The sequence below is a fragment of the Cryptomeria japonica genome, chromosome 11 (genome assembly GCF_030272615.1).
Source record: "Cryptomeria japonica chromosome 11, Sugi_1.0, whole genome shotgun sequence".
In the NCBI taxonomy this organism is placed as follows: domain Eukaryota; kingdom Viridiplantae; phylum Streptophyta; class Pinopsida; order Cupressales; family Cupressaceae; genus Cryptomeria; species Cryptomeria japonica.
This window is the reverse complement of record NC_081415.1, coordinates 631,190,267-631,213,585: the sequence shown is the minus strand read 5'-3', so window position 1 is coordinate 631,213,585 and position 23,319 is coordinate 631,190,267. Positions and strand designations below refer to the sequence as shown.

General features: G+C 37.5%; 1 protein-coding gene across 3 annotated transcripts; it reads right to left on the bottom strand.

The window, feature by feature from the left end:
- Positions 1-272: 272 nt before the first annotated feature.
- LOC131063155 (probable cellulose synthase A catalytic subunit 1 [UDP-forming]) lies at positions 273-18,612 on the bottom strand. 3 transcript variants are annotated; one of them, XM_057996930.2, is made up of 14 exons: positions 18,249-18,612; positions 6,587-6,782; positions 6,210-6,427; positions 5,512-5,617; positions 5,160-5,352; positions 3,918-4,184; positions 3,394-3,739; positions 3,160-3,297; positions 2,876-3,001; positions 2,560-2,772; positions 2,286-2,469; positions 1,913-2,109; positions 1,354-1,704; positions 273-1,232 (listed from the first exon to the last, which is right to left on the bottom strand). In XM_057996930.2, the coding sequence occupies exons 1-14, from the start codon at positions 18,327-18,329 to the stop codon at positions 651-653; spliced, it is 3,198 nt and encodes a 1,065-aa protein (XP_057852913.1). In that variant the 5' UTR covers positions 18,330-18,612; the 3' UTR covers positions 273-650. The 3 variants fall into 3 exon arrangements, with proteins under 3 accessions (XP_057852913.1, XP_057852912.1, XP_057852914.1); XM_057996929.2 differs by having other exon boundaries at positions 2,208-2,469; positions 18,249-18,611; XM_057996931.2 differs by lacking the exon at positions 2,560-2,772 and having other exon boundaries at positions 2,208-2,469.
- Between the last annotated feature and the right edge of the window lie 4,707 nt (positions 18,613-23,319).

Below are 23,319 nucleotides of genomic sequence, written 5' to 3'. Positions count from 1 at the left end.
CTTTATATCCAACACAAATGAACCAATAGTTGAACACACAAAAAAACGTGCTATTATAAAAAAGATGCATTATTATATAAAAAATACAACTTTTATTCAACTTTACTTATAACAGCCGCGTTTATATTTGTCATAGGACAAAACTCTTAGATATGAAGTACTCCAATGCATATTCATTGCTACCTAATAGTTGTAGACATAAGAAAAATATTTTTTTCACAAAAACAATAAAACTTAGTTAAATGAGCACCTTATTTTTAAATAACACAATATTTTATAAGAAACAAAAGAAGTGTTTTTTTATATATTAATAAATGTATTTATGTAGCATAAATAGGTTCTCAAATATTCAAGTATGGGTCCATCTTGACCAGATTTGATTTTATTTACATGTGAATTAACTATTGACAATATATAATATAAATATGTTGCAAGAATAAGTCTGATAACTACAAGTACTATACCAACAACTGAACTCTATCGTTGGACTGTATAACTCCTGACCTCTCTCCCCTTGATGCTCACATACAAGTATATGTGATCCCTCATCTCAATACATAGAGATGTATGATATAAACACATCGGAGACATTGTGGCCCTCATATGAAATGCTGTTTACCTAGTGACAAGGAATAAAGCCCATAGAATCTTTAGCAATCGACACCACACTGTTGTGATGAGGATGCAGAATTTGATGTGAAGGGGTCTATCCTCACCCAAAGCAAGGAGAAAATGGATGCAAGAAGAATCGACCAGACAATGACAATTGTAGGCGTACGATTTTGACGTCCCAACAGTCCCTTGAGGAAGGGGTAGAGATGGACAATCACCCAGAAAGCAAAAAACAATTTTCCAAATAAGGGACCCCATGATTGATAACCACTGTTAATGGCATATGAAACACCTGCTACCACACCAACAAAGTTTACAACAAGTAGTGTAGTTGGAGGAATAAGAAGAGTAGTCCACTTGAAAACATATAACTCAGCAAACTCGCCATCTTCGTCTGAGGACTTAGACGTAACAGTAAAGTTTGTGTCAATTCCTGCAAGAACTTTCAGTAACCCCTGAAAGACAGCAAATAAATGTGCTGATACACCTCCAATAACCCAAAACTGTTCATTTCTCCACCATTCATCAATTCCAACCGTACTCCAGCGCAACTCTAAAATACCAGTTGCAAAAATAGATATAAAGAGTGAAATGAACCAAAAGCTTGCAAAGTTGCTAATCTGCACATTCAAGCAAATAGATTCATGGTGAGGTGTAAAAGTGGCAAACAACACATAAGAATAGACTTGACATACAAATCCATTGACAGTTGCAAGGTAGTTCAGCCATTGGCAAGCTTACCTCAGGAATGATGAACCTATTTGTAAGAAGACAGATAGCCGGCAGTGTACAGTATGCAATCAATGGCAAGGAAGTAACAGGATAAACTATGGTGTTGATATATGCCAACCTCTGCAATAGCTTCAACCTTCCACTGTAGCCATACCAAATTGGACAATGCCTGCTCAGAAGAATTTCAATAGAACCAAGGGCCCATCGGAGAACTTGATTCAAACGATCCGAAAGATTGATTGGTGCAGAACCTTTGAATGCGGGACGGGTAGGCATGCAATAGATTGATATCCAACCTCGAGCATGCATTTTAAATCCAGTCAAAATATCCTCTGTAACTGAACCATAAATCCACCCAATCTGCAGATTTCATTTCATATAAGAGGAGTCACTACAGCTGCCCCAAAAAAAGCTTGGTATAGGATTTCTTACACAAGCACATACTTTCTTATTAAGTGTTTACAGATCATTTAAACAGAATCTTTCATCCAACCTAGTTGACAAGGATAAAATGAAATCTTAAGCCTCGCCACGTGAGAAATGTAAATTCCTACATTATTAAGTGTACCTCTTTTCCCCATTCCGACTTGTCTTCATATCCACAGCTGATAACATGAATAGCTTCTTTCATCAAAGAAGCAGGATTGGCAGATTGAGGAGTGCCACCATCTTCCATTAGAGTTGCTGCAATCAACACTGGTGATTGACCAAATCTTTTCTCCAACCTCTTCTGGGACATGAGCAATGATTTTTCATCATCATATCCTGCAATTCATTATGGCAAATAAGCCAGCAAATGAGAGATATGTAAAGGCATATTATTCATCAAAGAATATGAACTAATTTATCTGATTAGGACTCGCCTTCCACACCCTCTTCTATGTCCTCCAAACTGAAGATGGGGATAGTAAATTCAGTTCCCTTGTTTCTCTTCTTCTCACCATAATTTTTATTTGTTTTCTTGCCTTTCTTCCTTGGGCCACAGCAGCACTTAAAGAAACAGTTTGGTTCGAGGTCCTTTTCTGTCAGAACAGGATCATAACCATAGAGTGCTTGCCTATTGAAACAACATCCTGTGCCAACATAGACAGGTCCCTGGATCCCATCCAAACCTTTCAAGTTGATCTGCAAAGAATTTCTTAAAGAAGGTTAATATGCTAGATTTATACATAAGGTTTTGTAAAACAGCAATGCTTCGTGTTAATCAATGCTCACATCAAAGAAGACTGTGTTACGATTTGCATATCGATCATGTCGATCAATACCATCAAACCTCTGAGGGAATTGCACATAGCATGTTTTCTTTCCAACAACGGGATCCATTAAAAAACACATAGCCTCTCGCAGAGCCTTACTATTGTTTATATAGTGATCACAATCAAGATTCAATAGAAAGGGACCATTCGTAAGGACAGCAGAAACACGAACCTGACTTCACCAAATATAAATGATCATCGTTGTTAATAAGATACACAAGCAGATATTACAATATTAGCAAAACGGTAACATATATACTCGGAAAAGTATATACCAATGCATTCATTGCACCGGCTTTCTTGTGGTGTTGGAAACCAGGCCTCTTTTCACGAGATACATAAACTAAGCGGGGTAGTTCATTTCCGTCAATGTCAAGTGCCCCACTATGACCTAAGAATACCTGAAATGAAACTCTTAAGCAAGAAATCAATAAACTGTCATCTTTATAAAATGCTGACAAAAATGATGACAAAAGGCAAAGAAAATGCAATCAAGAGTGCATGCAGCACTAATAACCAATGTCCTCATCAGGTATGACAGAAAGAAATAATCTAGCACCTGAATCATCCCAGGATGGTCACGAGGGTTGTTCCCTGGCCATGGAGTTCCATCTTGCATGGTCCAGCCCTCTTCAGGAACCTTTTGTGCTTTGGCAACAAGAGCATTAATCCGGACCTTGAACTCCTCATACTCCCTCTGAATTAATAAAAATACAGAATATGTCAAAATTATTATAAATTCTATAAATTAACATAGCTGGAACTTACTTTCAGTAAATGAATATGTACTTACCTTCATTGCTCTGCGATCTTTCACAAAGGAAGGCTGTACTTTATCCTTCAGATAATCGATCTTTTGGGCAAAATAGAATTCTGGAGCCCTAGGTTCTATGTTGTACTTTTTGCAGAATGGAACCCATTTCCGTGCGAATTCTGAAGTTTCTGAAAGGGCTTCAAAAGTTAACATTGCAGATCCATCATCAGATACATAGCAAGAAACCTTATGAACGGGATAATCTACAGCAAGGATTGACAACACGGTATTTGCTGTGACAATGGGAGGCTCCTTGAGAGGGTCCACTGTACTGACAAAAATATCAACAGTAGCTAACTGAGATGGTTCCCCTTCTCTGTCATACCTGTAAAATTAAAATAAGGGAATTAAGATGCCTTGTACAGGTTTCCTTATACATCATGCGAAGAATTATTCTTGGTAACCTCACATGAGAAGCTGCCTGCTTGTATATCTTCAAAAGAGATAATTCAGCATTGTTAACTACATGTCAAGAATCATCATCTTCAAAAGGTTAAACTAACCTCAACGCAAGCCTGTCAAGATAGGTTTCCCTATTAATGGGCATCCATTTAGGAAACTGATCAAGAATCCACGATACAGCAAACCAGATCTCACATATCACTGAGACTAACCACAGTGGATATGCATTAGGAACAGGAGTCGAGACTCGGTAGTTAAAGAAAAACCCCAGGATGATAAGCCGAAGAACAATCACAATCCTGTACGGAGTAAGCTTGGAGGAAGAAATAGGGAAACTCCTATGCAAAGGTTGTAGTGCCTCATCAACCCTGCCATATAGATAAACGTACCAAATTTTGAAATACTGATCATTCCAAAATTATACTAGATGAAAAACAAATTGCTATTGTATCGATACAATATTGAGATTTACATACTACTATAAGAATTCCTTTTTCAAATCATATAATTGGATTCTAGAACTAAATATTTGTTACTTTGATATTTTAACCGTCTGAACAAGGGATTACCATTGACATACAAACACCTGGTCACCACAAGTGGACAGGAGACCACAAATTTCAATGAGGAAAATATTATGGTATGCTAATACCGACATCTGAACAATCTATATAGTGACAAAAAATATAAATAAATCTGAAAAATTGTGTACTGCTAGAAGGATTGGCAATGCTAATTCTCAATGCATGCATGTAGGGGTAGGGATTATGGACAACAGACTACTATTGAAAGATGAACACGCATTAATTTTATTACAACTGTTCACTAAACACTAAACAGTATCATGAAAAAGCTGATAAATCTTTTAATAGCAGAAGGATTGGCATTGCAAAATCTCAATGGGCTATGCAGGGATGAAGATTTTGGAGAACAAAGCCAGCACACAGCTCAGCATTAATTATGAGGCAGAAAAGCAACTCTTGGGTTCTACTGTTCCACATAACAAATTAAAAAACTAAAACTGTACATTCTCGTATAAAACTTTAAATCACCTCAAAACATGAGCTCACAAAAAGCTTACAATTGATGCATTTAAGGAACCATGCTTTTTTAGAAGCTTAGAAATCTCGATGACTCTTTTTCAGTACAGATGCTCAATTTTGTCAGTTTTGAATAATCTAATACAAAAATTACTTCCAAGTTCTTTAAGATGCTACATGGATTACACAAGAAGTTGGAAAAATGTTACTTAAAACATAAACTGAAGCAAATTTTTATTTTGGGAAACAATTTTTAAAATATCCAGTTGAAAAATATTATCCAGTAATTTTTTCCCCACTTACAGTGGGAGTCCTTCCCCATTTGAACCAGTACCCTCCATATCTCCTTTTCCATCAGCATACCGACCACCACTAGTCATTTGCAGCATACTCTTCTCTTGTTTCAGTTTCCAGCTTTCTACTCTTTCCTTCCAGTCCACATTCCCAAGTCCGTAGGAATTCAAGTCCTTTGAAGGATCCACAATTCTCACTTGAACTATGAAAATGCATCATCACATCCACAGATCATTGAAGTTTGGTCCACTAATAAAAAATAAAGCCTCAAACAAAGAGAGTATTCCAATCCTGCATACTGCATTATGATACAATCCTGGAAATAAGAAAGTTGATAAATGTCCATAAACAAATTAAATACCTGGCTGATTTGGATCAGCATAAGGGAGTGAACGAACTCGCTTTCCACCTGTACTACCATTTGGAGCCATATGCTCAGAAGACACGTCTGTAAATTCTCCAGAGACCTGCACAAAGGAATAGTCATTTCTATCTCCTCTGGACAAAAGGTTAATGGATAGGACAGATCATAGAACCATGCTAGACCTGTTACAGTTTAATCCCACAATTGTCAAATACATTCCCCAACTCTAGGCAAACAACATACAGCCAACTAAAAATTAACACATGCAAACATAACAAACATGAAATTTGCAGAGCCCATGATACACTAACAAGCTTCTGGTAGAAACGGTTTATGTTTAAAATCATTGATAATCCAGATCAGTCAGCGATCCATCATCAGGATTAAAAAAATTGTCCCAGTGATGGATATCATGGAGTGTGATCTAGGACATTGATGAAATTGAATGCATAAAGTTTTTTACCAGAAGCTTGTTACTAAATGCAAACAACACATATTCAGCCCATCTGGTCTATCTAAGTTTCTAACAATGGCATATATTACAAAATAAGCTATGTATACTACATAAGTGCATTTACTAATTCTACTACTCTGAAATCTGCACTATTTGCAAGCACAATTGACAATTTCAATTTTCAGGCACCGAAAATGAAGGTGGCTATCACATATTCTTCAACTGTTACTAGAAATCATACCTGTTGCCCGTTAGTGAGAAATGGAACTTGAGAATAGGGCTCCTGTCTGGAAGAAGTGACTGAATCAACTTCCTCTCCTCCTCGGCCATACATCTGCCACTGCATCACTGCTTCACCTCTCTCCTGCTTCATATTTTTTTGCACCTGAGAGTAGTTGAACTCATTCTCTAGATCATCAACATCATCTTCTTCCTCATCACCTTCCACCCTTGGACTGCCTGTCAACAATAACAAAAAAAACATGATAGAAAAGCTCCAGGAGTACAATGTCCAAATTCCATTACCATTTGCATTTTTTCAAAGTTGACTCTTGCATATATATAATCCCTCTGTATTATAGGATTTTAATTTTAAAATATCAGAGAGCATCCACTGACCTTTGTGCCTCTTGTATCTGGTCTTGCACTGAGGACAGGACTTGTTTCCTTCTTTACGCTCATATTCGTAGCAGGGTCTGCAAACTGGAAATGCACATTCATTGCAGGCTACAAAGTGCTCCCCATCAGTTGTCACCCCCACATTATCTCCACATATATGACACTTTTGGCCATCCAAATCTTTCAGAGGCTTCGGCTACATGCACATGTCCATCTCTCATTAGGAACACAGTTTAGACCTGCTAGTTTGACTAAATTGATTTGCCTAACCAGGAAAAACTAATTTTCCAATCTTCTAATACTCCAATATTTTATTAGTAAAGAAGCATTGGTTTATAAGACCCTCATTAAATGATTAAAAACACTACAAAAAACAAGAATTTGAGAGAAACCTATCATAGGAGTGTGTTTTAAGGGAAACTATTGATTTAGGACTTGGGTAATATGGTTATAAAGCCAATATACTATCTTCCACAAGCAAATATATCAGACTAACAAACTTTTCATCAAGAGGCTCTCAGAGAACACCTATATAAGAGATGTTTTTACTGTTAAACTACTACTTAAATATTTCAGTAAATTGATCCATCTTCTACTTCTTCAGTATGTTCTCGCATGTAATCCCACATATTCATAGCTTATAGATCCATATTCCAAATGCTTCCTCACATATAACTAGTCAAGGATAACCAACAAGGCAAGATATTAAATAACTAGTATATTTGTCTTCCACAAGCCAATATACAAAAGCTGCAAAATTGCTACAACAGGACTCTAAAGCACACTCCTACTTAGATATGTGGCAGAATTGATCATTTTTTTGCTTTTTCAGTATGTTCTCAAACATATTACCACAAGTAAACAACTTGGCAAATCCACCTCCCAGAAGTGTCCTCCAGTACAAGTGGAGAATAACCAATAAGGAAAGTTATAAAAACTAATATACCAGTCTTACTCCACCCAATATAACAAAGAAGAGAGATTGATAGTACAACTATAAACTATGGCAGTTCAAGGGGAGATCTACCATCAAAGATATATTTATGGTTCAAAAGCTAACTGGACACTCAAGAAAAAATGATCATAGTCTCTGCTTCTTCAATATGCTCTCAAATGACAAATCCACTTGCCCAGGCATCCTACAATATTACTGATGGAGGAATGCCAACAAAGAAAGGCATTACATCAGTTATATTGGTCTTCCTTGAGCGAACATCCAAAGGAGCAAATTTGCTCTTAGAGACTTCAAGAGTACTATCTTAAAAGTGTTTTCCAGGCAACTATTAATTCAGTGTTTGATCAAAAAACTAAAAGTTTTGCACTTATTCAGTGTGTTCTGAAGTGCCATAAGTCCATAACTTGATAAATCCACGGACCAAGGGTTTCCTCCAGTATTACTAGTGAAGGATACCAAGCAAGGAGTGACATACAACCTAATATACTGGTCTAGCAACCTCTGAAGCTATCTGAGATTTTGAGGCTTACAGAGCATGTCTATAAGAGAAAGATTCTATGGGCAAGCTTTTAAATGGGTACTTCAGCAAAACAATCACAGTCTTCTACTTCTCCAAGCACATTCTCAATTGCAAAATAATCTAAGTCAGACAAGTACATTCTCAACTGCAGTACTACAGTTCCACAAATTGACAGATCCATCTGCCATGAGTATCCTCCAGTATCACAGGCAGAAGAAACCCAGCAAAGAAAAACATAAAACTCATATGCTGGTCCTACTCAACCCAATATACCAAAGAAGCAGCATTCCAACCAAGAGGCTTGTGTGGAGAATCCATCGTAAAGATGTTTTATGTCAAAAAGACCAATTAGCTACTAAAGCAAAATAATCTTTCATAGTTCTCTACTTCTTTGGTATGCTCTTAAATGAAATATTAAATGGCATACCTATCCTGGCCCCTCTCAAGCCAATATATGAAAGAAGCAAAATTGACACTATGGGCTTCTAGGGTGTCAGGCCAGATATGGACTGAAAATGAAAAAGAAAAATTTACTGAAAGTGCAAAACCAAAAGATTGATTCCATTGAACCTTTCAGATTCAGCTTCATATGACTTCAGATTCTACAATAACCCAAGGAATATTTAATGATATTCCATCCCCCCATTTATCCACAAGGGTTATAGAAAAAATAAGCATGCCTCCAAATGTTTCAAATTTCTCTCTTCCAAGCACTTTTGTCAGGATTCCACTAGTTGATATACAATTGGACAATGGATCAATTTGACATTACCATCTTTCACAAAATACCAAATCAAATGGAATTTGATGTTGGTGTGCTTGGTTTGTGTTGTGACATATTCACACATAGCCCCATTGCAATTCAGGACCCCTGTTTTAAATTTTTTGCTTTTTAGGGTTAGTCTTCCTAGCTTAGTCTTTTAGGTTCTTGGCTATTAATCTTTGCATTGGAGAGTTGCCAATTAGCTCGTTAGGATAGCAGGGTCTGCTTGAATTGAAGTGGGTCAGTAGGTGGTCCAGGTCAGGGTCTCTTTGGAAGCCTTCTCTAGGTCAGGCCTTGCTCTAGTCTTGGGGTTATGCCTTGATTGAGTTTGGGAGAGTCTTTGCATTATGTCTAGAGCCTTGTTTGATACCAATTCCACTCATTTACCCTTCGAGGAGCAAAGAACATGAAGATTGAGCATGAAAACTTGAGAGTTGAATGAGGAATTTGAGTGATAGTGTCAAATTCGCTCCTGACCCTTCCAAAGGGACAGGAGCGAAATCTTCCTTAGCTCTCTTTGCCCTCCTATTTGGATAAAAACTTCACTTTAAGGCATGGATTGGGAGGAAATTAGCTTGAATTCACCCTTGGAGATGCCTTAGACAAGAAAAGGTCAAGAATTTGAGCATTATTGCAAATTTCGCTCCTGACCCTTCCAAAGGGTCCAGAGCGAATTTCATTATAGGGCCTATCCTTGAAGAGGATCCAGAGCGAATTTTATTATAGGGCCTGTCCTTCCAGAGGGTCCAGAGAGAAATTGATTTAAATATCTTCTGGTTGATGATTTAAGGTAAGAAATGCCATGTTAGAATATATATCATGTATTCTTAATCATCTTTTGTTTTCTTTGTAGATCAAGAAGGCCGCACTAGAAGGAAGAACAGACAAAGACAAGGAGGACATCATTAGGAAGCTTCATCATCATCAAGGATACCTTAAGTGCAGAGAAGAAGATTCAAAGTGCTAAAGACTTCAAGTGTTTAACAGTTGCAAGCAATGGAGCTAACCATCCTCAAGGATCTCATTCTACCACATGGAGAAACCACAAGATGGCAGAGAAGAAGGATCTTACAAACACTTCAAGGCGAAGTGAGCTACTAGAGGAGGAGTGACTCGACCGTGAAGAGGCTTCATCAAGCACAAAAGAGTCAAGGAGAGGTACATCATTCATCGAGTACATCGAGGACGAAGGAAGATCAACCAAGGTCAATGCAAGGGTACGTTGAAGAAGCAAATAGTTTCAGAAGAGTTATCAAAGTTAGCTTCTCATCATCATCACATTGAATATCAAGAGATACAAAGTTCCTTGACCAAGCACAAACGCAAGACAAGGTGGCATCCCAGTCACTATTCCTCCAGTCAGATAGGTCCACATCAGCATGTCCAGATTCAATGTATCTGACTCACCAATGATGGCACAAACTTCGAGGCACCTACCCTAGTTTCCTATTGGTCCACACTCATGAAATGTAATTTTCTCATTGGCTAGGGAAGTTTGTTGTAACAAACCCTAATTAGGGTTTTCATCTTGTAATCCTAGCCATTGATTGTAAATCAATTAGAGCCATCAAATTGTAAAGAGCTCTCTATATAAAGCTTTGGCTCTTCATTGGTAAAGGTGAATAGTTGGTTAATAGAGGTTAGAATAGCTAATAGTCAGTAAAATAGAATAGCAAATAGAATAGCAATTAGAGTAGAGTAGGGAGAGAAGGCAAGAGATTGTTGCCTAAATTGTAAATGACCTTCATTTTCATTGAAGTTATGGTGAAGTGTGTTGTTTCTTTGCAATATGCATGGTTTCTTGTTGAATCTTCATATTAGATGGTTGATAATTAGATTGAATGGAGAAAAATTGTTGAATGCACACGCTTGGAATCCGCCTAGTCCAAACCACTAGCCTCTTACTGATTGTAAGGGCGCCCTGCGTGGTCAACTGGCATTGAATGAGCTTAATTTCGAATTGTTATGCGTCTATTGTTCATGCATTAACTTGAATGGTGATCAATGTCTGATGGTGTAACGATTTGAACATCTTCAAAATTCCCTTAGAAGATTGCACTGAGCCGGTGTCGAATTGTTCAGTTTGATGGTGAGACCTAGCCCAGTAGGACTCCAACTAGTCATTCATCCATCTTCTTGCATTCTAGGCCTTAGAGTAGACTTTCTGAGCCTTTCGCCTTTTGCTATTTCTTTATTATCCCGGTGAGTAGATAGGACTTGAGTTCCAGCAAATCAAACGCTCTGGCAATCAAATGTAAGTCCCCTTGTGATTCCAGCATAATCACATCATACCAAATTGAGCTTATCCGCACGTAGAGACCCTACATAACAGAACCTTGGAGTTATTTCGATTGATCCTTAGGCAAATCTTCAACATTCGAATAACTTTGTTCAAGAGAGGATAAGATACCTTGGTATTTTATTCTGTAATCGCATGTGCATAAAAAACACATCTGTTAGGATTCCCACAGATACTGAGAGGGGGGGGTGAATCAGTATCTAACCGATGAATTGAATTTCTTAACTTAAAACATGTAGAACATATTATAACAGTGTACCAGTATGCAAGAAATAATGCAATAAACAAAATTAAAAGCATCCACATGAAAAACACACCATAACACAATGTTTTAACGAGGAAACCCGATGTGGGAAAAACCTTAGTGGGATTTGTGACCCACAATATTCACTTACTGGCCAATAAGAGAATATTACTTACAAGAGGGGCCTGCACATGCAGGAAGGCCAAGTGCCTAGAGCTCACTGCTCAATGGAAAGTCTCACTGACTTACAATGATGGATTATATAAATCCAATATCTTGTACTGCTTCAGAATAGCATCTATAATGCCAGATGCAATACCGGTTTCTGCTCTGCTTCTTACATAAACCCTTTAACCTATATTTCGCATAATAGGTCTGCCTAATTACATTCTACCATTCATCTTTTTTTTCTTCGTTATTAAATATCCTACAATGATCTCTTATATATATGAGTCATTTTACAATGACGCCAAGTCGGCTTACAAAGATTTTACAATAATAAACAAAATATAATTGTAAAGCGGAAAAATCGAACCCTAGTTGTTCTCCCCTCCCCAACTCCAAGGAGAGAGAAGGGAGAGTCACTAGGGTTGATGGTTTTCACTTAGGAGAGACTTTACATTCAAAAGAGGGGTTGAAACCCACAAGATCCAATCCCACGCAATGCAAGATTGGATTCTAAATGAGTTTCAAGGGTTGTGATAGCAAGGATACCCTCTTTTGTAAAGAATGTAGATAGAAAGATTGAACTAAGAATGCATGCAAAGTAGGAAAGATTCGCTGATAAACAGAGATAGGGAAATGGGATGAAGCTGCGAACCTGGAATTAGCAGTAAAATGTCGAGACGGTGTTGTTCTGCAAATTTGAGCGAAAGTTGACGGGACGATGGCGCCAGGCGTGCACACGGTCCTCCGAAAAATCCGCGAAACGAAGGTGGATCTGTTCGTCTATGCGAAGGTGTAATGTATGTTGTATGTTGTATGTTGTAAATGATCTCCTCTTCAATGGTTGAATCCTTGTCTTGAATGCAACACTTAGCCTTGAATGGAGACTTAGAATGCTCAATTGCTTGAAGGAATGCTTGAATGCTTGAATGTTTGAATGTTTGAATATCGCTTCCGCCTTTTGCACGCATATGTCTTCCTCCCTTTTTTTGGAAGAGGAAATGTAGTTTATATACTTGTCAATTAGGGTTGATAGACTGATTTTCCCGACCTTAGGCCGACTAAGAAACATTATTTCCCGAATTGCAAACTTAAAGACCCGATGCCCAAAAGAGACCGGGCCCAAAATAGGGCCAGGGACCAGGGCGCTAGGCGCCATGGTCCTGGGGGACCAGGGCGTTGGGCGCCCTAATCCTGAAGGACCAGGGCGCTGGGCGCCATGGTCCCACCTCCCAGGACAGCAGGGTGCAAGTAGGGATCAGGCCAGGGTGCAGAAAAATGCAGTTTTTGGTGTTATAAACAGGTTTCGGGGTCTCCATTCAGGTTCAACGTTGCGCCGCCATCGTGAAGACCCAAATGCAGTCGAAATTGCAAGTGTCGCAATTTTAGGACGCTACAATAATATAACAAAAATCCTATCGGCCTCTGTGCCGATAAGCTTCCTTTCTCTGCCGGTGCCGATGGTCTGAGTGCCGATGTAGAGTCTGATCTTGCTAGTGTCGGTGTAATGCCTTGCCGGTGCCATAGGATTGTAAGGTTGCCATCAATGACAAAACCTTCAATCACCTACAATGTCTCATTAGAGTGTGCATATGCCAACATCAACAGTTTGGTCATGAATAACTAGATTTCTTGCCATCTCGATTGCAGAAGTGTAGCCAAACATGAGTGGTGTTGATGAAAACTGATTTTCTTACAAATCCTCAAGAACCCTTCTGAGCCACAATATTTCTCTGGTTGCTTCTAAAGCTACCATATATTTTGCTTTTGTGGAAGAAAGAGCCAGCACTAACTATTTATTTGACTTCCAATTGATGACTGCTCATCCCAAATTCATCAAGAAATGTGAAAGTATATTTCCCATATTCAAAATACCCTCCATAGTCTAAATCTGAATATCCAACTAGTTTGAAATCTACTACCTTGATGTATGAAGCCCAAAATTCTGAATTCCCTTCAAATTTGAAGAATCCTCTTTGTTCCTAGCCAGTGACTATTTCTCATCTTTTGCATGAATCTACAGAGAAAACCGACAGCAAACAAAATATCCAGCCTAGTTGTGGTTACATAGATCAAACTTCCAATGGGATATCTGTATTTGGCTGCATCTTCAAACTCTGCAATATCATCTAGTGTCAATCTCAGATTCTGTTCCATGGGTGTGCTGAGTGATTTATTGTCTTCCATTCCAAATAGTGATGAAAATGTACTTGGATTTTTGAATCACTTCAATACCCAAATAGTAATGAAGATGACCCCAATCAATCACTTCAAAAACTTTCACCAGTTCTACTTTGACTTTTGACATTGTATTTTTCATTATTTCCTATTATGAACAAATCATCCACATATACAACAAGGTCTACAACTATTTTGTCGACTGTCTTGACAAAAAGAGCTGCATCTTGAAATTCAAAATGCTTAAAAATCATGCTCATGAGATGCTTGGTGAGTTTTTCATACCAGACATGTGAGGCTTGTTTGAAACCATATAGTGATCTTACCAACTTACACACTATGGGTTCTTGATCTTTAACTACAAAACCTTATGGTTGAGTCATGTAGATTGTTTCTTTGAGATCACCATTCAAAAAAGTAATTTTCATGTCCATTTGATGAACTTAACATCCATTTTGTGCTGCCATAGCCAACAAAACCCAAATGGTGATCTATTTTGTTATAGGTGCAAAGGTCTCTTCATAGTCTAGCTCTTCTTGTTGAGCATATGCTTTTGAAACAAACTCCGCTTTGTGTTTTTTAAGTCAGCCATCTGCTTTGTATTGTTTCAAAAGACCCACTTGCAACCAGTGGGCTTAGAATTGAGTGGAGAATCAACCAACTTCCAAGTGTCATTCTTGATCACGGCATTATATTCACTTTCATCACTTTTCTCCATGCATCAAGCTTTTATGCTTGTATGAAGTTCAATATTGATTTCTTCTTTTGAATTCCCTAAGCTTAGCTATCTTGAATCTTCTCTAGGGACTTTTCTTATTACTATCTAGCTTTGCATGCATATCTAATGCATGCTTTTCCAACTTCATCAGGTTTGACTTCTCTTAGTGTCTATGTGGCCGATTTTGGCATCTTTTTTGTGTTACTTGCAGAGCAATTGGTGCCTATTTTTCCTTATCTAAAGCTCCTTCATCTATTAGTTGTTGAAAAACAAGTTTTCTTCTTTTGATGAAGTTTTAAATTCTTCCTTGGGGGAGTTTCTTGTTAAATTACAGGAGACAAAAAGGCTTCAACACATTCCAAACTATATGTCCCCCCTTAACGTTTGGAATCTCCATATCCATGTCCTTGAAAACACCTTGAAAATTTCTCAATTCAATGCAATAGTCAATCACTGTTTGTTGTGTCCTTTGTGGTTTCATAGAAAACATCTCATACAATGAGAAATTTCTTATTTTTTCTCCTCAAACAATCTACAGGCCCTTGAGGATTCTGTCCCAAAGAATGCACTTGTGACTCCCATGGTCCAACATGTTTCTTTCTTCCTTGGGAATCACTGCATAACAGGGGGATCCAAAAACCTAAACATGTTGCACTAACAAAAGAGAACCACACCAAACTTTGTATGGAATCTTCATTTAAAGAGTTGTTGAAGGTGACCAATTGCAGAGATAGACTATTGTTTGAGCTAATTCTTCCCCAAAGTGCAAGTTTACTCCTTTGAAATACAACATTGCCCAAACCATATTCATCAAAGTTTTGTTCATACTTTCAATTACTCTGTTTTGTTGACAAGTGTGAGGAACTATGAGATGATCATTGAGCCCATGTTTCTTAAGATAATCTTCAAATAACTTTGATGTGAACTCACCACCGTCATTGGTCCTCAATGTGCCAATATGGTTTTGTGCATCATTTTCAACCATGGTGCAAAACTTCTAAAATGTTTCAAAAGCTTCTACTTTTTGCTTCAAAAAATAGGTCTAGATCATTCTATTGTAGTCATCAATGAACATGAAATATTTACTACCACTAATTGAAGGAACTAGAGGAGGACCACACAAGTCAAAGTGGATCAATTGCAATTTCCTTTCACCATTCCAATTTGACTTGTGGAATGACTCTCTTTCTTGTTTAGCCAAGATGCGTGCTTCACATTTTTCAATCATTTTGGGCAAAGTCGGCAAACTTACAACATCATTCTTTTGCATTGTGTCAATGTTGTCATAGTGGTTATGACCAAATCTTGCATGCCAAAACAGATTGTTTGAAAGTCCTCCTTGAAATTGAAGCTCACTTATAGGTTTCAGTAACTTTCCTTTCTCACATCCAGCCGAGGCAATTGTATTATCATGTTTTCTTTTGATTATAACCTCTCCATCATCCAGCAAAATGGAGTGGCCTTTTTTGTCAAATGAGCACCAGAGACAAGAAGTTTTGTTTCAGTTGAATAAGGTATAGGGCATTGTGGAGAACGATATCTAAAAGTTTTGGTGGATTGAGTTGAATTCTTCTTTTTCCTCAAGGTTGCAAACCTGTGATGTCTACCAAATTCACAAGTCCACATTTTTCTTCATTAAACTCCTCAAAGAAGTCTCTTCGGAAAGTTGTGTGTTGTGTGGCACTCAAATCTAGGACCCAAGCATCATACCAACTTGAATTTATAGAGCCATAGTTGACATCATTTGATATATAAAGAACACATTCACTTGCAAACTAAGTCAAGTTTAATTCTAAGATTTTCTTCTTTCTCTTATTTGTTTCCTTCTATTTTTTATAGGCCTCAATCTTATCCAGCATTCTCCATTCATGAGCTTCATGACTCCCTTTTCTGGCAAAACGTTTGTAAAGATAATTTTGTCTTCATTTTGCTTCTCATGGTGTTGACCATTATTTCTGCCAATCCTCTCCCTCTTTGATTTCCCTCATTTTTTGAATGTGTCCCCTTATTGGGAGATTTGTCTTTTTAATAAGCATAGCAAATATCCTCTCCTTTTGTTTTAATTTTTCTTCCAGATGCCTTTCTCTATCATCCATCTTTTCAACCAACTAATTAAAAGTGAATGTCTTCTGCTGCTTGTTTTCTTGCAATAACTCCAAGTAAGTCAAATATGTGAGAAGAAGGGCTTATATGAAGGGGTGTGTGTGTGCACTGTGCACTGCTTAAATGGGAATCATACAAATCCTTCGACTTGTTTAGTGCTTCCAATAGTGTGTTGCACCCATGAATGTAACAAAAAACTTCTCCATCGACTGAGGCCCTTATCAAGGCCAAAGGCCAATGCCTTAGAATTTTTATGTTTCCAAATTTGTTTTTATACAACAGTAGTTGGTTCAATTGGTTGTTAGTCTCCATCACAAGAGTTGAACCACAAATCATTGAACATGAAAGTATTCTTAACTTCCCTTGACCATTCTAACCAGGTGTCCTTTCTGACTAGTATTGTACTAACGATTGCTGTGATAGAATGCATTTTGTTGTCAATGGAGAAGGATCGGCTTCTTATAGCTCTGAAAGGTTTCCTTTTCTAATATATTACTAGACCGATATACCAAACCTCACAACATGCTCACCCCTCCAATATACTCATTGATAATTGGAAAAAACCCATCATTTCAATACACTCAACTATATAAGAAGCACATGAGAGCAAAGAGATACATGGCACTCAAGCAACACGTGCAAAACACCTAATTATTGAAAAGAGAACTATGTCTTGTCAATTTTTTTTCCAAAATTCGAATACAACTTATCAAACTTTATGGTTGCTTGATTTCTGCAAGTCACAAGCCATCATTTCAATACACTCAACTATATAAGAAGCACATGCGAGCAAAGAGATGCATGGCCCTCAAGCAAGACGTGCAAAACACCTAATTATTGAAAAGAGAACTATGTCTTGTCAAATTTTTTTCCAAAATTCGAATACAACTTATCAAACTTTATGGTTGCTTGATTTCTGCAAGTCACAAGCAAGGATTTGATACAGGACACTGTGAGAGCCACAAATGGAGTCTAGATTTCTTGTCAGAACACAAATTTGCATGTAAAGCATATCTATTATAGAACCAATGAGGTTCTGGATAGTGTCTGCCATAGAAATTTTAAAGTGGAAATAATTGAGTACATACTTCAGCATCGTCTCCTATATCTTCAGTAGGTTCTCAAATGCAAAGCCACGAGCCCATCAACTTCGCATATCTCCACTTACCAAAGGATGTCCTATAGCATTACTAGTGGAGAATACTGCACCAGAAAAAGGGCTGTTTAACAAACAATACGCAACAAGAAAAGATAGTACCTTATCGAAAATTGCAACGGCTGCTCAGTGTTAATAGGCTAACCTGAACTGCTCGGCCAGGCAAACAAACACTATTCTACCCTTCCTCCCACCCACCCTCCAATTTTGCCCTTAAGTCGTGGTATCTAGAGTAAATATATTATAAAAATACGGGAGGCTGCACATGGGTTCTATGGAAATGTGAATACAGCCTTTGATTTCTGAAATACGCTGTTAAATGTAATGCCATTAGCAGATCCAACTATCAAATTAAAAAACCCAGGTTAAGGACACTACAAAAAAGTCTCAACCTCGCTAGATAATTTAAGTCCCTAAATTTAACGCTTTCCAACATTAGATCTTGATCTGTGAAGTGAATGCCAGTAAATCCATTCTAAGCAAATTTCCTACGGACAACAGGGGTTTAAGAAAAAGAAAAAGAGAAACCAGAATAACGCAATCCAAGGAAAAATCGCTTACACCAGCTTCTACATCATGGCGAATCAGAACAAGCTCATTCCTATTATGAGATCCTGCGACCATGCCAGAGCTAACCTCCATTGTTGGTGTGGCTGAAATTACTCCCAGTCAAACTACCGCTCTCAATACTACTCCAACCATATCACAAAACCATATTTTGGGTATGTTTTAGCCCTCGTCTAAGCGATAACTATCTGTCCACATAACACCCAAAACACGCCTGGACAAAAGCTGAAAAATTAACCCCGAGTAAAGGAGACGAGTTGAGGAATATGATACGTGTTACTCCTGCATTCCTTCTTTTCTTTCTAACAAATTCAGGACCGTCCGTCATCAAATAGAGTTTAAAGACGATATGATGGTTTTGCTGATAATAAACCAGCAATCATACTTATTATGCAACGGGCGCGTTGATGGGTATGTATAACAAGTATATTATATACAAATACGAAATTTGGAAAAGACATATAGTCACATCCATTAAACATGTTTCGAGTGTAAACTCGAGATGTCTAGTAGAATTCAACAGAGGAGTGTTTACATGTCCATTAACGTAAACATGGTTTGAGGTTGAAGTTTTATATTATCTGCTTCATTCAAGCTCTCGTGTCTGTAACTACCTAAATCTTTAGTTACATTTGTGAATCCAACAATGTAAGTAGTATATTTAAATTGAGAATTAAAATAGAGGAAAAAATATAAATATAAGAATTCTATTTTAGATTAAGAAATATTTCAAATAGATCAAAGGAAATGTAAAAACAAAATATAAATAGGGGAAGGGGTCTACATTAAGGATTATTGGATTTTCATTAATTAAAAGTTCACTAATAATTGATAAAGGGATTGATTTATAGATTTGGAGAGGAGAATGTAAATGGTAGAGATTCAATATTCAATTTCAATAGAATGTTGAAATCAAATGAAAAAAAGTGAAGAATCTTCATTAACTAAGAATAGTCATGGGAGTTACAAATGTGTGAGGACAAATATCTTTTATTATTTATATCTTCATTAGTTAAGAATAATCATGGGAGTTACAAATGGATGAAGATAAATGTCTCTTATTTATTTATTTTGGAGAAGTAGATGTGCATATAGTAAAAATATTGATGGCATAATGAGGGGGGTTACAAAGAAACCTTTTGAATTTTGTGAATAATAGATATTCTATTTATTTAGATATAGATAAATAGGCAATAAAATAGATTTTTAATTATTTAATGAAAAATAATTTATGAAGATAATTATTTTACTAAAGATGGGTAATCAAAGGGGAATTTGGAAAGGGACTAGGAAATGGGAATGAGTTATGAGTAGTATATATATATATATATATATATATATATATATATATATATATATATATATATATATATATATATATATATATATATCTTTAAAAAATCTATATAAATAATGTTGAAAGATATCTTTCTCAAGGAAATTGGAATGTATCATAAAAACATGAACTAGTGAGACTCGTTGTACCCATTTTAATTATAATTAGTTCATGTCAATTCACACCAGCTTGCAAATGAAATATAAATATAACAATTATCTATTATACTAGAAGTCTTTCCCTCTCTTAATTTATAATCAAAGGGTTCATTAGAATCAAAGGGTTCATTAAAAACAAATGAATTAGGCACTCACAAACCAAAACTAATATCATATAACTCAAAATACTTCTTGATAGAAGCAAATTAAAAACCAAAAACCCATAAACAAATGGAGAGAATTAGAAAGGATTTACATAGATAATTGTTCTAAATTGAATCAACTTTCAAGAATGAACCAATTTTTTTATCCATTTCAAACATTGTTTTTTTTCCCTCAAATTCAACATTGTGGTTATGTAGTCCCTATAAGCCATTATGATTACATCTAAAAAAATTAACAACCCTTTACATATAAAAATGTAAACATTATGAGAAACCAAAGAGTCTCAAAAGAACATTAATCCAAGAAAGCCTACCCACTTCAGTACCCCAAGAGTGTCATCCTCCATTGTCATTTTTGTCGATAGCCTTGAGCTTGACCCCATTTTTTCACTTTAGCTTGATCAAACCAAAGTAAGAAACTTTGAGGGAGCTAAGGTTGTAAATCTTAAAGCTATTGTCACTCCCATTGGAATTCCTCATTGCTTCCCATGAAATCACAAAAAACAAAGGCATCGTCAATCTTTAAAATTTTCTTGAAATATTAGACCTTGTTGAAAAATCCCCCTTTTTAAATTTTGAATCAAGGCACATCAAAAAACATATAATGGACACAATGAATCTATGGCTTCCTAAATCCTTACTATTTTATCCATTGATTTCTCAAAACTTTCACCCACTTCTTCCTCTTCATCCTTGCATTGGCTTTCTCTACAATTCTTGTGCATAGCAAATTGTCACAACAAGGTCATTCATATCCAAAAGAAAAATATATTTTATGCACATCACATGATCACTAGTTGGAGGAGATTCACCATGTCGGTATAAATAAAATATGCACTACTTAAACAAGAGTTTCAATCAAAAAATTAAAAAATTGTAATGTCAAAACTTTACATATTTAAGTAAGTTGTATTCATTATTTTTGAATTTTTCTATATATGGATTCTTCACACCCATATACAACTATAGAATGTCTTTCGACATTAGCTAGGATTTGGCATGGTTCTAGGTGATCATTATAAATAAGTAGATCCACATTTTTCCCCTTTGAAATGGTGGTGTGAAATGGTTGGGGAGTGAGGGGTGATCTTCTATGTGTGTGGGGTTTGTGGGAGTGTTTTTCTCTCCTATGTGGGATCTTTGGGAGCCTTTTTGAAGCGTGTGGGTGTATCAAGCCTTTTGGGATCTTTGGTGGGTTCTTGCATTAGTGCTCTTGGAATTTGTGAAAGATGAATTTACCTGGTTGCTTAGACAACAACTCATTTTTGTTTATTTAGAGGGGTTTTAATGGGGGATGATTCATTCCCATCTAAGCTTGATAGGGCTATAAATCTTCTGAGCAAGGCCAATTTTTGGGAGGGGTCTTCTTAATATTGAGGGCCACAAAATTAAAAAGAGAATGGTTGTCTAGAGAGGGCTCAAGCTTGGCTAATTCTAGTGATCTAGCTAGATTGTCAGAGAGGACATATTAATTAATTAAACAATCATGCATTAATGTACAAGTTTATGGCAATCTAGGTTTCACTTCCTTTCTTGGAATCTTGGACCTATTGTACTTGGTATCTAGAGGGAGACATACAGGTGATGCTAGCAACTAACAATTATTTCTTGGTGATTTTTCCTCTCTAGATTCAATCACAGAGGATGTTACTAATTTATCCAATCATGAGTTAATTTACAATTTTATGAAAATTCAAGTTTTAGAACTCCTTTCTTGGAATCTTGGACCTTTCAAAATTGGAATACAGAGGGAGATGTGGAGATGATGTTAGCGGCTAACAATTATTTCTCAACGTTGTTTGTAGGAGTAGATAGGTGACTCCTCAACACCCCTAAAATCCTTGCAAGACCAAAATAGCTTCGATAAGAGAGAATGTCAAGATAATTTGCATAATAAGAATGCATCGATTGAATATAATAAATATGCAAGAGGCCTTTCTTGTTAGAGTATTCGGGTATTTACTTGATTAATTAAACAATATTTGTTTAATTATTTAAGTTCCCTTTATCTCTTTTACACTTAAGCTAACTTTAGGTGCACATAATTAATTATTATGTGCAAACCTAGGTTTTCTCTTTTAGGGTTTCTTGACCTATTAAAGGTTGAGTTCTTTCTTTTCATTGAATGAAGAAGGATTATTATTGACAATACATTTTTGGAGAATATTGTGCTCTCTCTTTTTGAGCATATTTTTCCTATGTTTTTGTTCCTTCTGTGATTTGCTTCCTTGCTTTTCCTTGTAACAGGTTTTTCAGCTTGCAGAGATTATTTGGGCTCCTGTGGTGTTGTATTTTCTCAACTCCTATATGGTATCAGAGCTTCAAATCTGCAGCTACATGTTCTTGTTTTGAGAATTTTGCATTGGAAGCAGATCTGGGGTTTCAGGAATTTATTATGTACCTAGGGTTTGGCCTTTTTCTGAGCACTTTGGGCCTAAACGGACCTCACCATCGTGCTCAGAAGACCTGAAAACCCCTATGGTCATATAAAATTCGACCTATTTTGGTTCTTGAGCCTCTGGGAGTATTTTTTTCTCAGATCCAGGTCGTACGGCACTTGCACGCAAATCGAAAAAATTAATTTGCCTTTTTACGGCATGCAGACTGGATTTTGATTTTTTTTTTTAAATCATCAAAAACAAAAGGCGATTAGGTTTTTTATAAAAAAAAAAATTGTTTGGAAAAATTTTGGGGGTTCCCACGGTACACAGGGTACCGTGGGGCCCCTATAGGTGTCTATACGGATTCTTGACGCTGCCCCTACCTTAGGTCCCGCCCTATCGTCCTTCGGCTCTTTCCGGCCCCCGCGGCTCCCTACTGGCCCCCAGTCCCTCCCGGCACCGGCCTTCGGCTTCCCCGGCCCCCGGGCGCTACCGGCCTTTGCCCTCCCCGGCTCCCCGCCGACCACGCCCCCGTCGACCACCGCCCTCCCCGGCCGTCGTCTTGGTCCCCGGTCGCTGCTTCTCGGCCGCCCGCCGCCGCACTCTGTTCCCCTACCGCCGCTCCGCTCCCCGGTCGCCGCCGCCCGGCCCCCTGCTGTTGTCGGCCTCCTTGCTGCCCAGCATAGCCTCCGACCTCCCTCTGGCCACCGGAGCTCCGCCTGGCCATCACTGGAGCACCACCCGTCCGCTACCGAAGCGTCGCTCCCTGGCCTCCTCCGCCCGAACAGCCACTAGACCTCCTTTTTTGTCTCTTTCAGGAGGGGGTTTGGTTTTTTGGCCATATCTTGGGCATACGGAGCCATTTTTTCGAAAACAAATAGGTGTCGGAAAGCTGGTTCCGAGCCCGACCTCGTCATGTTGGTAATTTTTTCCAATTTTGCTGTTTGATTGTGTTTTTTTTCCAGTCAAAGTGAGATCTTATTTTTGCACTCCAGGAGACGTAGAATGAGCATCCGAACTCCATTT

Bases quoted from the DNA above. Each gene is read 5' to 3' on its own strand.
- LOC131063155 (XM_057996929.2), bottom strand. From the start codon at position 18,329: ATGGAGGTTAGCTCTGGCATGGTCGCAGGATCTCATAATAGGAATGAG. The intron at 5,618-6,209 runs GTATGATTTCTA...TCCTTTGTGCAG, and splicing joins TTCTCACTAACGGGCAACAG to GTCTCTGGAGAATTTACAGA. The intron at 2,773-2,875 runs GTATATACTTTT...TGGTGAAGTCAG, and splicing joins CCGGTGCAATGAATGCATTG to GTTCGTGTTTCTGCTGTCCT.